Genomic DNA, 22,336 nt, shown 5'->3' with positions numbered 1-22,336 from the left:
CACTTGCTAATAGGTGGCTTTAAATCTGCCCCCTCCAACCCAAGCAGTGCCTGTAGGCTAAGAGCTCTCAGGCCTCTGAAGAAGATACCTTATTGTATATTTCTTGTACACCTCCATATGTACTCCTACCCATGTTCCCAGGGCCAGGGCCATGTTGAGCTTGCCACTTAAGAGCTCTGCATGTTGCACTGGGATTCAGCTGGAGGGCAAGCACGGCAAGGGCGGATTAAGGGTTGTTTAACCGTGAAAGAAACAGTCAGCAAAAGACCACCTGAGGCCTCTAACAACTGCTCCCCTTCTCCTCACCCTCCACCTAAAAGACCCGTCCCGGCAAGGTATGGACTGCCCTACGATAGCGGGAAAGGGTCCGATAGGGGTTGAGGCCACTGGCCAGTGGGACAGGAGCAGAAAGAAGCTCGGGAGAGGAGCCCCGACCCATTCCCTGATGCAGCACTTCTGCCCAGCTCCGCCCCCTAGGAGTCAGGGCCCCGCCCCTGCCCCGTCGGGTCGGGGAGAAGTTGCCCCCGCCCAGCGAACCCCGCCCCGCAGCCTCGCGGCTTCTTTCAGCACCGCGGCGCGGACAGCTCCGGGGCTGGAGCCGGGGAGTGAGGCGCGGGAGCCGCGGGCCTGGGAGGGCGGAGCAGGGAGGGCAGCAGAGGGTAGGCGCAGGCGGGCAGGCGGGGCACGTAGCCCCGCGGCCCACTCCGGGGGCAGCGCCCACCCGGAACCGGACGCCGCTGAGCCCGAGGACAGGTGGAGACGCAGGGAGCCGGGCGGCTGGTGGCTCCGGGCGGAGGCTGCAGCCGAAAGATGCCTGTCCGCAGGGGCCACGTCGCGCCCCAGAACACGTACCTGGACACCATCATCCGCAAGTTCGAGGGCCAAAGTGAGTGTACGCGTTAAGGTGGGGGCGGATCTGAACTCCTGGTTCCGTGGCAGGAGTGGTGGGACTCCTTTACTTACTTCGAATGGAGCAGAGTGGGGGGATATTGACGCTGAATGCAAAATCCTTCGTTTTATTGTCCCCTGACATCTTCTGTTCCAGCGAGTCCCACTTAACTCAAATGCCAAACTCTACTCTGGAGCAAGAGAGGCAGGCTGCAGTGCCCCCTTCCCTGAGCTGATTTCTCGGTATCCCAGTCGCTGACTTTCCCTTCTGTCTGGCTTCCTCCTCCTGACACCAACCACCACCCCCTTCCTCCAGAGGTTTCCTTGATCCCTCCTTTTCACCTCCTGACCCTAGTCACTCTAATTTTTATAGGAGCTCTCACCAGGCCTGAGCCCCATCTGTTCACATCCTTGCTCCCTCTTCCTGACTCCTTGCACTGACTCCAGGAAGCCTTGGGCCTCTTTTCCACTTCACTGACCCTATTACTGCCCTGGTCTTCCCACTACCCTCAGGCCTAACCCCCCTTCCCCAGCACTTCTCTGGTCACCGTTCTGATCCTCCCCCCTCCTTACCATCATTCTCATTACTTTCAAGAGTCCCATGGCCATCCCCCATGACTCTGGCCTCCGAGGTCTTCCCACCCTCACCAGACCTGACTTCTCTCCCTCATTCTGGTTACTGCTCTGCTCTCCCATCTAGACACCCCCTCACTGCTGCCGAGAATCCCTATGATCTTTCTGCCCTCTGTTGCCCAGTCTTGGTCGCCATGGGCTTCCCACATCCCACCCCAGGTCGGAAGTTCCTGATAGCCAATGCACAGATGGAGAACTGCGCCATCATTTACTGCAACGACGGCTTCTGTGAACTCTTTGGCTATTCCCGAGTGGAGGTGATGCAGCGGCCCTGCACCTGCGACTTCCTCACAGGACCCAATACCCCACGCAGTGCCATGTCCCGCCTAGCGCAGGCCCTGCTGGGGACGGAGGAGTGCAAGGTGGACATTCTCTACTACCGCAAGGATGGTGAGCTTCCCTTGGGCCACAGGTTCTGCAGGGCTGACTCGGCCCCTCTCTTGTCCAGCCACAGTGGCCATCGGGAGGGCACTGACCCAGGGACCAGAGGCCCCAACAAATCCTGCTCCTCTCTGCTCCTCAGTTTCCTTATCTGCACGGAGTGGGGTGGGGGGAGGAGCAATAGGCATTGGAATCAATGCCTTCTGAGGTCCTTTCCCAAAGCTGGGGACCAGGGTGACTCACCGACTGATCCTCACTCCAGGCAGGGCCCCCCGCTCCACCATCCCTCCCCCACATCCCCAGTCTCCTGGCTGCCCACTCTGTCACTGTCAGCCCCAGCTGTCAGGCAGCTGGAAAGAAAATGAACCTTTCCTCATCTCCGTCTGCTCTGGAGATTAGGGGAGGAGTCACCCCCTCAATGCCTCTGTGGGCAGGCAAGGCTTGGGGACTGCTTGCTGGGAAACAGGAGTGGACCTGGCTCAACCAGCCCCAGATCGTCGGGGAGATAGAGTCTGGAGTGTGCCCCTACCCATAGGCTCATCCAGTTTGGGATGTTACTGCCAGCCCACGTTTATTACAAGCAGGACAAAAGCATGGGGCAGGAGCTGAGGACAGAGCTCTGTGGCCCTTTAAGATTCTCCCCCTAGGACCTCAGAGTCTCAGACAGTGGGTGGGAAGAAGGGGAGAGATGAGTGGGAACTAGGATCCTAAGAGTCCCTTTGAAATCACTTAATGGCCCCCCACCCTGGTTCTGCATCAGAATTACCTGGGACGTGTTTTCCAAAACACACCTTCCCTAGAGAGAGGCTGACTCAGAGGTGAGAGTTGAAACCAAAGCAGGTGCATTTGGAGAAATCTCCCTGGCGGTTCTGGTGTTCTGTCAAGTTAAGGAACCACTGGCTTAGATAAATCCCTTCATTTCATGGATGAAGAAACCAAGGCCTGAGACAACGGAGGGACTTGCCCGATATCCTACTGCTGGGGTCCAACTTGGGGCAGAACCCAAGTCTCCAGATTTTTGCCTTGAGCTATTTGTTCTGAGTAATCCCAAGAGGGGAGAAAGGACCCCCAGCTGCGTCTGCTAAGAAGCCGGACTTCTGGAGAAGGCAGGCACGAGGGCCCTCTGAGTATAAAGACCAGGTTCCTTTGGATTGGGGCCTAGGGGTACTGAGAACCGGGGCCCTAGGGGCCTGGAGTGTGTGTGTGGAGCATGAATGTAAGTGGACATAAGCATGTATGTGTGTGCATGTTTGTGTTCAAGGGTTTCTAGGATGCTTCATGGCTGGGTCCTGGATGTCCCCCTGACGGTCTCCTGCTGTTGCCAACTAAGCAGATGCAGGGGTAATGATTAGGGGAGTAGGAAGAACCTGGTTTAGTTTGGCAGCCCTTCCAGGGTTAATGAAGTCAGAATATTTTTAAAAGCTGTGACCTCACCTCCTCACATCATTGCAGGGAGGAGGTGACAGTCAGGGGAGTGAGAAGGGTCCCCTTGAGATAGGATGGGACAGCAGGAAATGGGGGTGATAACAGGTCCTTAACCCCAGAGCTCTAGCTGGGCCCTAGAGGAGTATGGGCTGGTCTCAGACTCCTAGGGATGTCAGATCAGCTTTCTTGGGGTCTCTCCTCAGCACCCTGTATGTACCCGGGCAGGGGGAAGAGATCAAGACCAGGCTTTGGCCCTCTCAGATCAGGATTCAGATCTTCAGAACCGTGCTAGGGTCTTCCAGATATCAGAAGAGATCCCAGGACTTAGTCTTGGGGGCGTGCCCTGGGTGAAAATGGAAAATTACCACATATCTGGTGCCTGCACACCCCTGCCTATGCCACTAAGCCCTTCTCTGCCCTGTTACCCAAGCCTTAGACCACTTGGACGTACCTGAGATTGGCCCAAAATCCAGAAATGAGAGCTTCTTGGCCTGTTTTACCCTAAGGAAAGGATGTGGTACTCAGATAACCTATATTCACCTTATTGTCCACTCTGACTACGTGATTCTCCCATATACCTTTTAGTCCTACTGACAGGGCTCCTAATGGTGATTTCTTCCCTCTTCCAGTCAATACCTCCTCTCTTCCCCTCCCCCTGACTCTAGGGAGGTGGAAAAGGGTCCTGAGCAGAACTCTAGCTGGTTTATTTGTAATCCTCTTTTCCTCTAAAAGGGTAATCCACTGACAGTTCTCCAAGTCAAAATGAAAGTGTTCCTTTATCTCTACATTATACAGCTGCACAAAGTTGGATTCAAAGAAGCCACAGCACTTGGCAAAAATTGCCCCATGAGATAGGGCTCAGAGACCCCTAAGAACCTGGCTCTTCTGCCTCCTGCCTTTACTGAGGAAAGTAAGAATCTAACAGATAAGGAGGGATGGGGACAGTCAGGACAGACTAAAACTAATGAGAGTTTGGAGGGAGGAATAGAGATGCTCAGATCTCTCCCACCTTTATACAGGCCCCCGCTGGACCCTTGGCAGAGGAGCCTAGACCTGCCTGCGCTGGTCGGGCCCTCTTCTCTAATGACCCCAAACCAGAGTCTCTCCTCATCTCCAAGTCACACTAGAGGATGCCTGGGCTCCTCCAGACCTCCGCTCTGGATGAGGAGGACAGGGTAAGGGCCAAGGTCAGAGGCCCCAGTGTTTTCCACATACTCACCCATGAATGCCCGACGCTCCAAGCAGGAGGCCACTCTCCCCTGTTACGTTCTCAGTGGCAGCTTTCTACAGCACCAGCTTCTCCCTGAGGGCTCCCTGCAAACCTGGATGGACATAAAGAGGTGGGGGTGATACTCAGGGAGGTTGTGTGGAGGAGGGGCAAGGGCCAGGGGGCGAGGGGTGGGGACAATGGGGAACTGAAAGAAGGAGCACATCCAGGGGGCAGAGCAGAGCAGAGAGAAGGGCTGCGTCCCAGGGGGCGAACAAGTCTGCTGCCCTCGGTCAGAGGTGAGGTGGGCCCTGGAAGGAGCCCCTGGAAGGGGTAAAAGGTAGCTCCCCCTCCAGCAGTGGGGCAAGAGCACAGGGACACCGCCTCTCCTGGGCACAGCCTGGGGTGACACACTCCCCTGCTTCTGGTCACCCAGACACAGTCACTTGTGAGCAAGGGTAGCCCTAGGGCTGTGGAAAAAGAACGCTCCAAACTCATCTAAATCCTCACAGACTCCTCTCTCTGCCCACCCTAGAGGCAGCAAGAATGAAGGTCGGGCGCGGGATGCACGACTTCCTCCAGCCCTCACTATTATGATGGGTCTTTGGTCCACTCCCATCCTCAGTTTTCTCAGAAGAGCATCAATGGGCAGGTCCTACCCCTTGAAGACTGGGCCTTGACAGTGCCCAACAGCATAGAGAGCCTGAAGACTCTGCCCCTCTGTCCAGCTTTGCCCTCTCCCTGCCCTATCCCAGGCCAGATCTCTGGAGTGACAGAGAGGAGTGCCAGTGAGGTGACAGTCTGGCCTTGGGGGGGATGTGTCAGACCACTGGCCAGCAAGGCTTCCTGGGTAGGTCCCGGTGTCCCAGGCTAAGAGTTTGGGTTGTGGTTCGGGAGCCTGAGCCCATAGCCCTCTGAGCCCAGGAGCGGTCACAGAGGCAGGTGGGTGGCCTCTCCTCAGTGTGGATGTCTCCCCCGGGGCCCAGGGCAGCAGCTGGCAGATGGCTGCCTGGTGCCTGGGAGTCGGGGAATCTGATCCAGGAGATCCCTGCTCCCAGGAAAGAAGGTGGGAGGGAGGATGCAGGCCGCTTAGCTGCACCCCAGCGCTGATGGTGTGAGGAGGCAGTTTAGGGGAAGGGAGATCCTAATGAACCCCAAAGTAGCCATGCTCCTGTCAACCGGCCTCCTGTGTGTTCACATTTACACGTTCTTTCATTCACTCAACCAACACACAACACCCAGGACAGGTGCCGACCCCTCATACGTGAGACAGACCCAAATCTGCCCTCAGGCAGGCTGATCTGCATATTTACTTGAGGCCCTGGCTCTTAGCATCCTGCCCTTTGGGCCTGATACCCACCAACAGTTTCAGCTGAGGGACATGGGACCACTGGATATCATGGAAAGGGGGATTATAGAGCATCTACCCACCAACTCAGCCCATAGTCTGGGCTGTGGGAGTATGTGGCTGTCTTAGCTCTGATTGCCCCACCCCCACCCCCACCCCCCACACAGGGGAGACCCTGAAGCCAAGAAAGAACAGAGGGCCAACAGCTAGGCCTAAGCTGCCTAAGAGGAGGTGAAAGGGATGGAAGGGGAGGGGCCTGTCCCCAAACTGCCATCTCTCTCCTTCTCCAGACCCCAGGCCACTGCCCTGCCTGCCCTCCAGTCCCAGTACGTCTGCCCTGGGACCCCTGGGGCGGCAGCCTGGCCTTTGCTCCAGTGTCTTCATCCTGGACCTGTCCCTTCTCCCCAAGCTGTTATGTGCCGAGCGCTCAGCGAGACTAGCCCCACCCCACTTCCCCTTCCAGCCCTCGCCCTTCCGCTTCTCAGAACCCCAGGCATTGCAGAATGGAGGGGAGGGCTATGTCTGCCCCTCCCCTGAGGCACAACCATGGATCTTGAGGCCTAAAGTGCCCACTGTCTCCAGGTACAGTACTTAGTGTGTTTTCCCAGTTCCTTCCAGCCTCGAGGGAGCGGGGCATCTTTGCCGGGTAAGAATATGGCAGCTGAACCCAGGGCTAGCCAGAGCTACATGGGGGTAGAACGCCCGACATCCCCTCCCCACTTAATCCACCCCATCTGCTCTGCTTCAATTACAGCAGAAGCAGACCTCAAGGTTAAGCCCTGAGCAGAGGGCTGAGTGTGGACTTGGGCCCAATGCTACATTATCTCCTAATGAGCAGCTAAGCTGCTCTCCCCACCTCTGCCCTGTGGGTGGGGCACCTGCTGGGCAGCATCACCAACCCTCTGCCCAATAGTCCCATGGCTGCCCTTCACTTGACCTCCACCCAGCCCCCTCCCCGGGGCCGTGTTACTGCAGGAGAGGATCCCTTCTGTGACCCCTCCCAATGGTGTCTGCAGCCTCCAGCTTCCGCTGCCTGGTGGACGTGGTACCCGTGAAGAACGAGGACGGGGCCGTCATCATGTTCATCCTCAACTTCGAGGACCTGGCCCAGCTCCTGGCCAAAAGCGAACGCCGCAGCCTGTCCCAGTGCCTGCTGTCTCAGAGCTTCCTGGGCTCCGGTGAGGTGGGGGTAACGGCTGGTGGTGGGAGGGACGCGTGGGGGTACCAGATGGGACAGTGGTCCCCAGGGCCTGGCTGCTCTGACCCTGGGCCTGCTTTCAGAGAGCTCTCATGGCAGGCCGGGGGCACAGGGGCCTGGCACAGGCAGGGTCAAGTACAGAACCATTGGCCAGATCCCACAGTTCACGCTCAACTTCGTGGAGTTCAACCTCGAGAAGCACCGCTCGGGCTCGACCACGGAGATTGAGATCATCGCCCCGCACAAGGTGGTGGAGCGAACCCAGAACGTCACTGAGAAGGTCACCCAGGTGCGGGCTGCAGGGCAGGGTGGCGGGGCTGTGCTGGGCCTCGTGGGTCCCTTCTCAGGCCTGGGGCTGGGGGTGGTAGAGGCAGTCAGCTTGTCCAGCCCCCTGGGGTGTGGTCTGAGCCCCAGGCCCCCTGTCCGGCCGCAGTCTGATTCTTTAGTCCTGAAGGCGGAGGGGAGGTCGGTATCAGCGGAGCCTGGGAATAGTGCCACGCCCTAGCTCTGGAGAAACCTGGGAGGGACGATCACCCACCGCGGGGGCCTTTTCAAGCCTCTGCCAGTCACAGAAAAGGAGAAGCAGAGAGAAGTGTCAGGGCCATCCTAAGGGGAGAAGAGGAGGAAGGATAGAGGGCCTGTTCCGATCCCTGTTCCCCACCTCCACGCCCCAGCCCACAACAGGATCCTCCCGCCAGCCAGGCAGGGGGGAGCTGGTCCTGGCATCTTAAGTTCTCTTTGAGCATCTTCCTGGGGATTCATGCCCTGAAGCAGGCCCAGAGTCAGAGGAGCCAGGGCCAGGGGATCAGCTGTCCCATCTGGAATGCCTCCCTCCCCTTAAGCCCCTCCTTGGCCAGCCCCAGGCAAACCTTCCTGGGTTTTCTGTTTCAGCTGACCCCAGTGTGCCCTCGCAGAGGGCCTGATGTCCCAGTCCCCACCACCATTCTAGAGGGAAATGCAAGAACCCTGTCTGAGGTTCAGATGACCGGAGTCCTGCCCCTGACTTGTTGTATGACCTTGGACAAGTAACCTTACCCCTTTCTGGGCCCTAGAGCTCTCCTGTAGAGAGAGTTGGACTCCAAGGTCTCTAAGGATCCTTTCAACATTGAGTAACGGAGACATCAAAGGGGGCTAGGCCAGAGCTGAGTGAGGAAGTACAGATCGTGGGGGTGGGGGCCTCGGGGGCCTCCACTTAGCTTTCTCTGAGGCTTTGCCTTCATGGGGGATGGGTCAGTTCTTTTTCCTCCCTGCCCCCTTTCACTTGTGACAGAACAGGTGGGATGGAAACTCCCTGTCACCCAGCCCCTCCCCAAATGAGAGAACCCTGGGAAGGAAGCACCCCAGGCTGCAGGGCTGGGGCCTCAGAGGTCAGGGAGGGTGGCCCTAGGGACCTGACCATGGGAGTCCTGCCCAGGCCACTCACCCCAGGCCCTCAGGTTGGCACAGCAGTGATGGGGGGTGTTAGACTGGAAATTTGCCCATGAAAGACTGATAGGCCTGACTGGGGCCCATGGTCCCTGCTCCACCAGCCCCCTTGCTCCTATCCTGCCCCCCCGCAGCACCCCAGCCTGCCTTGGCTTTCCCAGCCCACCCCGAAAGGGCCCTAAGGTAGGAGAGGCGCCTGATAGACCTCAGGGGAGGGAGCTGGCAGGGGCCCCGAGTAGGGAAGTTCCCCCACCTCAACCAAGGCTCAGAGGGCTGGGTCTTCACACCTGAGCTCCTACCTCCAAAGGACCTAAGCCCTTTGATGGATCCTCCTTATTGTGACCTCATCTGTTAACGGATCTGATTTGCAAAGGTTAGAAGGTAACACTGCAGATTTTCTCAAACCAGGGCCATCTGCCAGAGCCTATCCAGTGGTGGTGGTGGGGTCAGCGGGCCAGCCCTCAGGCTCCATCAGGAATGATCGTAGAGCGGCACGTGCCACTAGGATACACGATCATGTCTGGAGTTGGTTGTGCTTTGTTATCCACTCTGTGGACGGAGGAACTCAGGCTCATAGAGCTCATAAAATTCACCCCAAGACAGACGTATAGCAATGTCAGAACTGGGATCAGCCTGGAAGGTCTGGCTGGCTTCAAAACACATGCCCTTCCTGATGCCCCAGCTGCCTCTAGTGTTGGGTAGCTGGCAAGAGCCTGGGCATGCCGGGCTGGGCCTGGTGACCCTATATTGGCCATAGTCTCCGAGGCAGGGTGGGAGGGGCAGAACAGAGGGGCCTCAGCTGAAAGTAATGAGCAAAGCCCCCTTTGCACACATGCAAAATAGTCGGGGCTCCTTGGTGCCCAGGACCTGTCAAGGGCTCCGAGTAGCTACATGACCCCAAATTGACTCTTCCCATGGAAGGCTCTGTGAGTTGGCCCCAGGGAGGCCCCTCATTGGTCTAGGCTCCCCGGGACCTTCAGGACTGAAGAGGTTCTTCTGGGAGTGATTTGGTCCCATCAGGAATCCTGACCTCTGGGAACCTCCCAAACCCACCGGAGAGGATCGAACCCCCAGCTACCCCCTTCAATCTAAGTTCTTCTCTGGAGCATGCCCACGGATGACTCCAAGCCTGGTTCTCCTCTGACTACCCCCCCGCCCCGCCCCAGTGCTCTCTCCACTCCAGGCTGGCCTGTTTGTGAGGGAGCTGGTGAACTTCCAGCCTGGGTTCCCTATGCAACAGAGCTGTGTCCTTCCTCATGTAACCCATCTCCCCTCTGTACTTCCTCCCCATACACCTGTCGCCTTGTGAATTCGCCTCACACATGCTCTCCCCATCTTTGCTTCATCCCCTCTACCCGCCACAGCCCTCATCACCCACCCTCTCCCACAGCCCCCTCCCCCAGGCTCTCCGAGAAGCCTTCATCCCTCCCAGCCCTGTCTCACTAGCAACGGGCACCCTATGTGTCCTCACCCCCAGGTTCTGTCCCTGGGCGCCGACGTGCTGCCAGAGTACAAGCTGCAGGCTCCACGCATCCACCGGGGGACCCTGCTGCACTACAGCCCCTTCAAGGCCGTGTGGGACTGGCTCATCCTGTTGCTGGTCATCTACACGGCCATCTTCACACCCTACTCAGCCGCCTTCCTGCTCAGCGACCAGGACGAGTCGCAACGCATGGACTGTGGCTACACCTGTAGTCCGCTCACCGTGGTGGACCTCATCGTAGACATCATGTTTGTCGTGGACATTGTCATCAACTTCCGCACCACTTATGTCAACACCAACGACGAGGTGGTCAGCCACCCTCGCCGCATTGCCGTCCACTACTTCAAGGGCTGGTTCCTCATTGACATGGTGGCCGCCATCCCCTTCGACCTGCTCATCTTCCGCACTGGCTCTGATGAGGTGAGCAAACCCCATTCAGGCCAGTGGCTGTGGCCACTCCCTGTGCCCCAGCCCTGGGGCTTTCCAGCCCCACGGTCCTGGGTGCAGGGAGCACTTGGTTGTTGAGTACCTTTGCCAAAGCAGGTGGGGATAGAGAGGGGACATCAAACATGTGTCATCTCCCAGCCCCTTATGCTGGCTTCTAAAGCACACTTACCCTGGAGTTGGAAAGGGAATCCACAGGCTGCTTCAGCAAGGCAGCCTGACCCCCCGGTCACCCCCAGACCCGCTACTATGCCCACTCACTTCCTACGGCTGACATGAAGGCATTTGCAGGCTCTTCTCACAGCTTCTAGACCCACAACGTCCTTCGACAATCTCCCATCCTTGGGATCAACGATCCCAACGTCCAACGATTCCCCCATCCTTGGGATCAGCTTTCCATTCTGACCAGCTCTGCTTTCTGTGTACCAGCCACCCCCACAACAGCCCGTCCAGCAGGGGGCTGGTGGGGAGGGAAGTCCATCATCACTCCCTGCTCCCGTGCCCACCCACTTCTAGCCAGTCTCTTCCCCTCCTCTCCACCCCAACCGCCCCTGCCAGAACACGGAGCGGCTCTCTTACCCACCTCTGCCCCAGCGCTGCACCTGCCAGCCTCACACCTCCACACAGAAACCGGGACCAGTTTCAAATCATTTATCTGACCCTGTAGAACCTTCATTGGTTTCTCAGTGGCTTGAAATAAAAGCCAAGCTCTTTTTGGACCTTGAGGTCCACCCACCCTCCAGGCTCATTTCTCACCATTCCACCATCTACCCTGCACTCCAGGCGGCAACACCGCACTTGGTTTCCCATGCGACTGTGCCGTTTCATGCCTCCACGACTTGCTTGCCTCATTCTACTCCCTGTACCTAGAATGCCTTTCCCTCTCCCTCTGTCTGCCTGCAGACTCAGCCTCAACTCTCTCTGAGTGAAGCCTCCCCTGTCCTGTATTGATCACCCTTTTCTCTGCACTCCCCTGGACTTCTGTCCTCACAACCATAACAATGTTTTGAGATTTAGGCTGAGAGCTCCTTAAGATCCTCTGCTGTGCTGTGCTTTGCTGCCACCGACCAAGAGCCCAATGTTTGTTGAATGACTGTGTGACCACATGCAGAAGCAACCAAAGGTGATCCTAAGTGCAGCCTTTCCAGGGCTGACCCTCGGTTCCATGGCCCCCTCCCTGCCCCTCCAGACCACAACCCTGATCGGGCTGCTGAAAACGGCGAGGCTGCTGCGGCTGGTACGCGTGGCGCGGAAGCTGGACCGCTACTCCGAGTATGGGGCAGCTGTTCTTTTCCTGCTCATGTGCACTTTTGCGCTCATTGCACACTGGCTAGCCTGCATCTGGTATGCCATCGGCAACGTGGAGCGGCCCTACCTGGAGCCCAAGATTGGCTGGCTGGACAGCCTGGGCGCGCAGCTCGGCAAACGCTACAATGGCAGTGACCCAGCCTCTGGCCCCTCGGTGCAGGACAAGTATGTCACCGCCCTCTACTTCACCTTCAGCAGTCTCACCAGTGTGGGCTTCGGCAACGTCTCCCCCAACACCAACTCTGAGAAGGTCTTCTCTATCTGCGTCATGCTCATCGGCTGTGAGTGCCACCCCACACCCGGGCCTTACCTGTGCCATTCAAGTTTTAGCTGGGTAACGAGAAAGAACACAGTAAAGCTGTGGGGGATGGGCAAATACAAAGCATGCAGCACAAGGAAATTTTGCACCTGTTCACCTACTACACACAGAATTTAACACACGTACAACATTTTGTTCTGTGCCAGGCAACAGGACTAGCTATATTACTTGTAGGGCCCAGTACAAAATGAAAAGGTGGGGACTATTTATTTAAAAAGTCTTAAGGATTTCCAGAATGGTGACAGCAGAGCCAGCAACCAAGCCCAGGGGCCCTTCTTAGCACAGCTCGCACACCCATGAAGCTGGTCCCTCAGGCATTTTTGTAAGTGCTTGTCAAAGGTGCATGCCCTGTGGGGGCCGTATTACAAGTCCAGTTTACAGACCAAGGAGACTGAGGGTCCTAACTATCCCTTGCCAGGGATACACAGAGACCCAGTTTTATCCCAGGGGGCCAGTTCCTCTGGCTATGTGTGCTCTGGGCCCTGCACTGCGCTGCCTGCTCCCCAAGACACCTCGTCTAGCAACACAAGAGTCAGATGGAATTTTACACATAGAAAAAGTTGTCATGTTCAGAGTATTTAGAGATGTGAAAGCCCGGAGAAACAAAAACAAGAAAAAAAAAAAATGGGTGAAAACAGAGACCAAGAGTTTTCCCTTTATTATACTTTTTTTTTTTTTTTTAAACAACTTGAAGGAGGAAAACAAATCTGTACTAAAAAAATCATTGCCCTAGTTCTCAGGAGTCTGGCCTCTGGGTCCAGGAAGGTGCCAAGAGACATAGCACAGAGAGAGGAGGGAGGCGGGCAGGAAGCCCAGGGGCTTTTGTCCTTCTGTGTGCCCTGGCACCGTTCTGGGCACTCTGACTTGGCTCTGGACGGAGGGGCCCCTGATTAGAGGGTTCCTAGGGAGAAGGAGGTCTGGAGCAGGCCTTGGGGTGCTATGGCCTGGTGGGGCTGCAAAGGAGCTCACTCCCCACGCCCCTGCTTCTTCACCCCAGCCCTCATGTACGCCAGCATCTTTGGCAACGTGTCAGCCATCATCCAGCGCCTGTACTCGGGCACTGCGCGCTACCACACGCAGATGTTACGTGTCAAGGAGTTCATCCGCTTCCACCAGATCCCAAACCCGCTGCGGCAGCGCCTGGAAGAGTACTTCCAGCATGCCTGGTCCTACACCAACGGCATTGACATGAACGCGGTGAGCCCCGCGGCCTGACCTCGGGTGGGACAGGTGATCCAGCTCATGTCCTAGCTCTGGCTGAATGTCCCCGGGGTAGGCCGAGGTCCCGTGGGCACAGGGCACCCCGAGCCCCCTACCCCCTTCCACTCTACCGCCCCCCCACCCCCGCTCCGGTTCCGCTAGCCCCAGGCCCAGCCGCATCCCGCTGGATGGGGCCGCCCCCCTCACAGGTGCTGAAGGGCTTCCCCGAGTGCCTGCAGGCCGACATCTGCCTGCACCTGCACCGGGCGCTGCTGCAGCACTGCCCTGCCTTCCGTGGAGCCAGCAAGGGCTGCTTGCGAGCGCTGGCGGTCAAGTTCAAGACGACTCACGCACCTCCGGGGGACACGCTGGTGCACCTGGGCGACGTGCTCTCCACGCTCTACTTCATCTCTCGTGGCTCCATTGAGATCTTGCGCGACGACGTGGTGGTGGCCATCCTAGGTGGGTCGGGCAGGGAGGGCAAGACCGGTTTGGGTGGGTGGGGTGGAAATAGAGATGTCCTGCCTGGACTACTCCATTCCTAACGAGGACGGCACGTTTTACTGGCCTGCCATGTGTGCATGCTCGATGCTCAGTGGAGACCTTTTTTTTTTTTTTTTTCCTTTAAATACCGTGCTCACTGAACCCTTAAAACAAATCTCTACCATGGGTTCCATTTTCCTGATAGGGAAGTAGAGGCTCAGAGAGGTCATGCTGACAGGTGGCCAGACTGGGATTCCAGGGCTATGTGTCTGACTCCAAAGTCCAAGAAGGAGCCTACCTTCTTCCACTCTTGGGGAGCTCAATGTGAGAGGGCGAAGCTTTGTCTTGGGTGGAGGGAGGACCCCAGTCTCATTCACTGCTGCTATACGGACAGCTGGACACTTTGGAAGAAGGATATAAGCACTGGACAGGGGACAGAGTTGGGGGCACACAAGCCCCTGCTCCTTACCAACCATGAGACCTCATGCAAGTCACTTCACCTCTCTGAGATGATTCTCATCTTCCTTGCCTTCTCCCTGACTTCAGCCCACCCCAAGACTCTGATCAGGACGCCAGCCTCTCCTTCCTTTGGTCTCCATGGCTGGGCTCTCCTCCAGCCCCACTGAACAGGCCGCCTGCAGTTCCTTTGCTCGGTCCTCTCCCTTTGGTCGCTCCCCAGCTGGTGTTCACCAAGCTGAGGGCTCTGCTTTCTTTTCCTCACTCAGAATCCTCACCTGAGCTACTGCCTTGCTCCCACGTTCTCAGCCGTCCTGGCTGCAATATCTCCTTAGGCCAGAATATTCCATTCCTTCCCGGGTATGGCCACCCTATATTCCATAGGCAGACCAAACAATGTGTCTGTGTCTAAAATCGTCATCTTTCCTCAAATCTGCTCCTTCAGAATCCCCATCACTGTGAACCATCCATTGCTGGGGTCAGAGATCTGGAAATCAACCAAGGGAGCACCCTTCTCCTTTCCTGTCCCATCCCCACCATCCAGGCAGCCACAGACTCCCGTCTGTTACCCTCCTTAATACCTCTCTATCCCACACCTGTCTCCCTGTCTGGCTGCCTGGCTCCAGCCCTCATCACGTCCTTCCTGGGCACATGTCAAGCGCTCCTTTCCTGTGTCCCTACATCTGGTCTACCCCCATACTCCATTTTCCACCTTCTGCCAGTGACCTGAAATTCACATCTGCATATTCCTCTTCTGTTCAAAATCTTTCTGTGGTTCCCCATGACCCATGACATGTGTAAACCCCTGATCACAGCATGCACAGCCCTCCCTGATCTGGCCTCCCTAAATCCTGCCACCCTCCCCCCAACACTTCATGCTGCTGCCATCCAAACACTTAGACTTCCCTACCCTGCAGTATCTGTTACACCGCCCTGCCTTTGCACGTGCTGCCACTCCACGTGGAGCACTTTTCTGGCAGATCCCGGTCATCCTTCAAGGCTGAGCTCAAGCCGCGGGCTCCTCTATGAGACCTTCCCTCACTCCCAGCCTACCTTAGAAGTGCCATCCACGTGGGAAGGATAATAATTCTATTTAATAATTAAGAAGCTAGTCCAATGTAAGTTTCAGTTAGAGACTTGAAATCCTCTCATTTTGCCTTGAGTGGAAATGTACATTAGATCATAATCTTTCGTCTACTGGATAACCATCATTTTATGATGTTGCTCAGTTTTCGAGCTTATGAATTTCATATTTGAGTCTGGTGAGTCCCTTCCCTCTCTGGACCTTAGTCCTCTCCTCTTGGGTGATCTTTGATCCTGTTCTCTTGGGCTTGGCTTCCATCCATCATTGTCCATGTAAGTCATTATGGCTCCAGGTCGTACTGCCAGGCTGAGGGGCTGGACTTCCCTGTGGGGAGTGTCAGGAAATCATGGTCCCTGGCACCCCAGCCCTGGGCTCTCTGTCTGCCCTCACTGGGCAGATGGTTTTCCTACTCCTATTGCCTTTCTCCTGCGGGCCCAGCCCTCATTGTCACAACCCAGCTCCCACATCACATCTTCTGTAAGCCCTTCATCCCGGCCTCCACCAACCCTGGTCAGTTGAGCCCCTCCCCTTCCTTGGCCCCTGAGCTTTTTGTTCTCCCCATCCTAAGACTCTACAGATAATGTGTAAACTAGTTGGTGGCTTAGGTGCCTGTCTTGTGGGACTTTGGGGGCTCTTTGGGGAGGGGTGTAGGATCTTATTCACGTTTACATCCTGTGGCCAGCACAGGGGGCCTGGCACCAGGAGGAACCCTACCCTCACCACATGCCTCAAGTGTCATCAGCCTACATCCACCCTGGGACATCCGTCGCCCCCGGTGCCTGGCACCAACCTGTCTGGTGCTTCTTGCTATTTGAGGCAGGTTCTCAAGCATCACATCTGTTCCTCTGGAGCTATCGTTAAACCCATTTTAGAGAGGAGAATGGTAGGATCCAGAGAAGGGAAGTGACTTCCCCAGGCTTCCTCTGCCAGGGCCATGCTGGTTACCTGGCCCCACAATTGGGAGTGGGAACACAAAGAGATAGAAGCCTCAGACCTCGCTGTGGAGGCAGTGGGGGCTCCCAGCCCTGGTTCCCTGCACTCACAGCACCACCAGACTGAGGGGCAAGGAAGAGGTTGAACAGGGAACCTTCAGTGTCCTTTCCTGCCCACTTTTCCCTGGAGTGGAGGGGTGCATAGGGGCAGTGCCAGAGAACAAAGAAAATAGAAGTGGGGCAGATTTTGATGGGGGTGGTCCTGAGGGGCCTGGAGACTAGTGTTGGGGGAGACCTAAATGCTGGGATGGTATATATCCTCTTCAGAGTTCAGAGGACAAAGAAAAATGCAGGTTTCACGTCCAACCCCTCCCCACCCCCAGCCAGCACACCCAGGCTTGTCCCTAGTCCCAGCCTGGCAGGATCCCTGGAGGGGGGAGAGTTCATGATCAAGGGGCCCTCAGGGAGGCTTTCCAAGGAGAGCTTGGAGCCAGACCCTGGAGAGACCCCTGTCCCTCTGGCTGGCAGGAAAGAACGACATCTTTGGGGAACCCATTAGCCTTCATGCCCGGCCGGGCAAGTCCAGTGCAGATGTGCGGGCCCTGACCTACTGTGACCTGCACAAGATCCAGCGGGCAGACCTGCTGGAGGTGCTGGACATGTACCCCGCGTTTGCAGACAGCTTCTGGAGTAAGCTGGAAGTCACCTTCAACCTTCGGGACGTGAGTCTGGCCTGGGTGGGCCAGGGTGGGGAGTGGCCCTCAGCCAGCTGGTAACCGGCCATGGAGGCTGCTGAGCCCTTGGCCTGCCTGGCCTCAGGGGACCCATCTGACCACCTCCCTTCCTTTACACCCCATCCTGCATCCTTCACAGTAATTTCTTCTATGTCTACTGTGGCCAACAAAATGCCAAATGTGATGAGAGCTACTAGTTATCGAGCACCAACCCAGCTTCATTTACACGATCTCATTTAGTCTTCTCCTCGCACAGGGTGTAATTTTCCCCACTTTCTAGATGAAGAGACTGAGGGTCAGAGAGGATGAGTACCTCAGCTAAAGCCATACCGCATTCAGTAAGCCATACAGTCAAAGGCAGAGCCAAAGAGTGGACTCAAGTTTGTGCAAATCTATAGCTGAGGTTTTTCCCACCTCACAGCACCAGGCTGGAAGGGGGCATCTGCTATCTAGGGGCTCACAGTGCCAAGTCCTGGGGGTGTAGATGAGTGATAGAGCAGCCTCTCCTCTCAAGCTTATAACTCAGTGGAAGAGATTATAACAACTCAATGAAAATAAAGAGCCTCGTAGTTAAATAACCAAGGAAGTCACGAGGATGTGTGGGGAGACCAAATTTCTACGGAGCTCAGGGTTACCAAGGAGTGCCCAGAAGGGACTGTATGGAGAAGGAGTGTCTGGAATCAGTCAGTGTGAAGGAGGGGGCAGGCATGCCTGGCAGAGAAAATAGTGGCTGAGGTCCTGGCACTGAACCTGCCACCGCCCAGCCTCAGGAGGATGGGTTCTGCTGGCTCAAGCTCCATGCCCACCTTCTAGAAAATGGTGCTGAGGCAGGTTTTTTTTTTGCTACGGACAGCTATTCCAACCCTGTCTGTTCTGCTCTTCTACCCCCAGCCAGTATCTCATCTTCCCACCTAATCTGTCTAGAAGTTTTATAAGGAATCTGCCTTGGGGCCCCTAGCCCCTAGGAGCCATCAGATGGCCCAAGTGCCCAGTAGCTGGACCCTAGGGCAAGTGGGATGTGGTCCTGTGGCCTGGGGCATCTGTAGGCCCTCAGTATCCCCAAGTTACATGATGCCAAGAGGGTGGTTGCCCACCTGTGCAGGAGAGAACCTTCAGGAAGCTTTCTGGAGCATCAGGGGAAGCCTGGCCTCCTGTTACTACTTTCTCACCTAGCTGTCTCAAAGGCCACAGGAGGGGGGTTGCAAGGGAGAAAAAAACTGTCCCAGCTTTGGTACCTGTCACTTGATGCTCTTGTTCCCCACAAGGCAGGCGGGGGTTTCCAGTCATCACCCCAGCCAGCTCCAGGCAGCCAGGACCACCAAGCCTTCTTCCTTGGTGACAACCAGTCAGGTAAGCAAAGCCAGCCTCCACTAGTGTTGGCCCCAGCTTCACCTAAAGCTCCTGCCCAGCCTCCTACCCCTTTCAGGTCCTTCCCCATCTTCCTCAGCCTGGGACAGAGGGCAGCTCCCTCTCTGAGGCTCAAGAATAGACCCCCTTGTCTCCTCCCTGCCCCTGTGTGCTCAGAACTCGAGCAAGGGCTGTTTCACATCAAGGCACAAGGGGAGTGGCTGGGCTGCAGCTCCCTGGACAGTGAGGCCAGGGCTGGACTGTCCCCACGCAGCCAGCAACCCCCCCAGCCAAGCTGGGGCCCTAGCCCCCTTTTCGGGTTAGAGTTTTCTGGGCTCTAGAAGCCAGACCTCTATGGGGACAGGATCTTGTACTCCAGGGCACCCAGGTAAAGAGAGCCACTTCTCCCAACCTGTGTTACCATGGCAGGTAGGGGAAGGGGATGGGCCCTGCTCCAGTTCATGCCTGTGGAACCGGCCACACCGAAGCTCAGGCTTCCCTTTCCCTCCTGCAGCCGCAGCCCCTTCCCTGAGCATCTCAGATGCATCTGGCCTCTGGCCTGAGTTGCTGCAGCAAGTGCCCCCAAAGCCAAGGCACAGCCCCCCCAACCCTCAGGGAGACCCAGACTGCTGGCCTCGGGAGCTAGGCTCCAGGCTAGAACAGCTCCAGGCCCAGATGAACAGGTGAGTGTCCTGTGGGCCAGGAATGGGGGTGGCTGCAGAGAGCAGGCCCAGCAGTGGGCTAGGCACGGTTGCCCCCTCTTGGTGGCTCAGGGACATCACTGTGTACTCTGTGGGTTTTAGAATGGCTAGCCCCATTTAGCTGCAAGTCTCCCCTTCCCTAGGTCACTAAGCCCACTTCCTTGGGTGGCTTGTCCTAGCGAACCTCCAAACACACCAAGAAAGACTTTCTGGAAGAGGGGCATAACCTCATGCAGAAACAAATTCCGTAGGCCCTTGGAAAGAGTGTGTGGCCTGTGAATGGCAGGGCTGTGGCGGTAGAGGGAGGGCTTGGGGCAGTAGAGTCTTGGGCTACTAACCTGGCTCTGCAACTGACCAGCAAGAATGTGGACAAGTTACTTAGCTATTCTGAGCCTCTGTTTGCCCTTTCATGAAATGAGGATAACCAGAACACCCATACTAAAGCTCCCTCAAGAGGGCTAAATGAGGTGTGCGTAATGCCTGGTCACTGTTATTATTGAAGTCAGGGATGTGCTAAGGGAAATTTCAGCAGACCTGTGGACTGTAGCGGGGAAGTAGCATCAGGTAGGTCCCAGACTGCCATTGCATGCAGCAGGAATGGGATGTCGGCTGCAAAATTGAGAGCTGCCTCAGGACCTGAACTGCTCTCCTTTACCCTGATGCTGACTCTGACCCTGACCTTGACTGTGGGGTTCTGTCTGGCAGGCTGGAGTCCCGCATGTCCTCAGACCTCAGCCGTATCCTACAGCTACTTCAGCACCCCCCGCCCCAGGGTCACGCTGGCTGCATTCTGGGAGCCCCTAGGTCCGATGACCTGGCCTTGTTTCCTGCAGCCTCAGCCACTCAGAGTCCAGGAACTAGGCTGCCCGCAGGCGGTCTGACCCCTGAACAGGTGAGCAGATGAAGGGATCCCCAAGGGCTTTCCTGGAGGCAGCTGCATGTCTGCCCCACCCGGAACTTAGTCTCAATGTGGCATCAAGCCCAGAGCCTTTGCAGTCAGAGAGCAGCTGTGGCTTCTGTTGTCCTCCTTTACGTCATGACAAGCAGCCTGGACAGGTGGTGGCAAAGCCCAGATTGTAACCATAGATCCCACAGCTGGGGCAAGGGCAACAGGACACAGCTCCTGCTAGTTCCCATCCCTGACGTTGGTGGCCTCCCCTTTTCTTGCCCCCCACCCCCAGGGCCCAAGCTGTGGCGACTTGAACAAGTATAGGCTGACGCGAAGGAACTCTTCCTCTAGGGGGCCTCCCCTGGCTCCCCTGGCTGCAGCAGACAAAATTCTCACCGTTTCCTCAGAACAGGAGCAGCCTGAGGGGCTCCTGTCGCCCTTGGCCTCACCTCTTCATCCCCTGGAGGTACAGGGACTCATCTGTGGTCCCCGTTTTCCCTCTCTCCCTGAACACCTCAGCTCCATCCCCAAGCAGCTGGAGTTCCAGAGACATGGCTCAGATCCTGGATTGGCAGGAAGTTGGAGCCCCTGAATCACAAGATGAGATACCATGAAGGGATTGAAAGTGGGTGAGAGTGAAGGATTTGGGGGAGGCAGACAGCTGCCCAATGGACCTCTGAAAACCATTCTCCTACCGTAGCTACCAACTGCCAACCCAAGTGACCCACAATGGCGAATGGTAAAGAGGCTCAGGAATTTCCCAGACTCCTCTAGGGCTTTGTTTAGAGGGTGATTGAGGCTCAGGTGTAGAGGTAGCTTACAGGATGGAGGAGTCACTGAAGAAAGAAGTTTTTGATCCATGTGAGAACCTTGCTTTTGGCTGGCTACTTCCACCTGTGGCTCAGAACGATCCACCACCATTTCATGGCTCAGCACCCAAGGTTAGTGAGAGCTCCTGCCAAGAGCCTTTGAACTGGCTGAGGACGAAAGTGTCCTCTGTAGTGGACACATCAGGACACAGAGCTCCAGCCCCCAGCTACTCCACCCCTCATGGTTCTGTGATGACCTTTGGGACTCTACCAGGCAGTGGAATGTCTCACGGCTAATAAAGTCAGCACATTTCATGTTGGGCTGGGTGTGTTACTTACCTGAGAGTTATCAGGTCCTTGATTGCGCTGTGACTCCAACAGCTGTGGTCTTCTTCGAGTCCCTCCCACAAGGATTTGTGTGTTGGGGACCTGAAGGTGCTCTGCTGGACCCAGGAACCCACAGGAGCATGGGGCTTTTAGCTAGACTAGGGTAAAGGGAAACAGAGAGGGTCTGGGTTGGCCAACACATCTGTAGTGCTCACCTTGTGCCAGGCCCCCTGCTGACAGTTCTGTAGATACTGGTTCCCTAAGCCTCACTACAATCCAATGGGGTTGGTATTATTAGCCCCGTTTAAGAGATGAGGGATCAGAAGCAGCGAGAGGCTACAAAATTTACGCAAGCATGAAGGGGACCTCTGGGATGTTAGTACCTTCCTGCTTCCTGATCCAGGAGCTGTGATGTAAGTGTATTTCAGATGGTGAAAATATGTGCACTTCTATGTGTAAATTATACTTCAATTTTAAAAAAAAGGAATGAAGGGGCACCTGGGTGGCTCAGTGGGTTAAAGCCTCTGCCTTCGGCTCAGGTCATGATCCCAGGGTCCTGGGATTGAGCCCTGAGTCCGGCTCTCTGCTCAGCAGGGAGCCTGCTTCCTCCTCTCTCTCTCTCTCTCTGCTCGCCTCTCTGTCTACTTGTGATCTCTGCCCGTCAAATAAATAAATAAAATCTTAAAAAAAAAAAAAAAGGAATCTTGGGACACGTGGGTGGCTGTTGGTTGAGAAACTGTCTTCAGCTCAGGTCATGATCTTGGGGTCCTGGGATCGAGACCCGTGTCAGGCTCTCTGCTCAGCGCAAAGTCTGCTTCTCCCTCTCCCTCTGCCTCTCCTGCTGCCCCTTCCTCTGCTTGTGCTCTCTCTCTCTCAAATAAATACATAAAATCTTCAAAAAAAAAAAAAGGAATCTTCCCTAACATTATAGGAAAAGGATGACATGGTTTCAATCCAGGTCTAGGCTGAGAACATTGCAGTTAATCACTCCAGTGAAATGGAATTTTGTCCAAAAAGTACCTGGTTGCTAGCCCTCAGTCCTTTTTCAGAACTCCTTGAAAAAATTTTGAAAATGAATCTCTCCTACCACATACACATTTTTAACTTAACATTTGAAGTATTTCACTGATGAGCTTAAATAATTGCAAGCATGTAATTTCCAGTGTATTTTGAATATTGATACTTTATAAATTGCCCCATTTACATCAATCCATTTAGACCCAAGTAGCATAGTGATTTCAAAACCAACAGCATTCTTTTTTTTTTTTTTTTTAAGTAGCATCCATGCCCAATGTGGGGCTTCAATTCATAACCC

At 55.9% G+C, this 22,336-nt stretch overlaps 1 protein-coding gene across 1 annotated transcript; it reads left to right on the top strand.

Moving 5' to 3' along the window:
* The first annotated feature begins 810 nt into the window (after positions 1-810).
* KCNH6 (potassium voltage-gated channel subfamily H member 6) lies at positions 811-20,477 on the top strand. The gene is made up of 13 exons (XM_044250211.1): positions 811-886; positions 1,681-1,911; positions 6,899-7,060; positions 7,164-7,369; positions 9,983-10,408; positions 11,622-12,021; positions 13,057-13,256; positions 13,469-13,721; positions 16,743-16,936; positions 18,214-18,298; positions 18,810-18,978; positions 19,702-19,888; positions 20,178-20,477. The coding sequence occupies exons 1-13, from the start codon at positions 811-813 to the stop codon at positions 20,475-20,477; spliced, it is 2,889 nt and encodes a 962-aa protein (XP_044106146.1).
* Positions 20,478-22,336: the final 1,859 nt, after the last annotated feature.

Source organism: Neovison vison, chromosome 5 (genome assembly GCF_020171115.1).
Source record: "Neovison vison isolate M4711 chromosome 5, ASM_NN_V1, whole genome shotgun sequence".
Lineage (NCBI taxonomy): Eukaryota > Metazoa > Chordata > Mammalia > Carnivora > Mustelidae > Neogale > Neogale vison.
Note: the sequence above shows the minus strand (reverse complement) of the source record. Positions and strands in the feature narration are given on the sequence as shown.

Coding starts and splice junctions, on each gene's coding strand:
- KCNH6 (XM_044250211.1), top strand. CDS start 811: ATGCCTGTCCGCAGGGGCCACGTCGCGCCCCAGAACACGTACCTGGAC. Junction 12,022..13,056: donor CTGCGTCATGCTCATCGGCT/GTGAGTGCCACC, acceptor TCTTCACCCCAG/CCCTCATGTACGCCAGCATC. Junction 13,257..13,468: donor ACGGCATTGACATGAACGCG/GTGAGCCCCGCG, acceptor CCCCCCTCACAG/GTGCTGAAGGGCTTCCCCGA.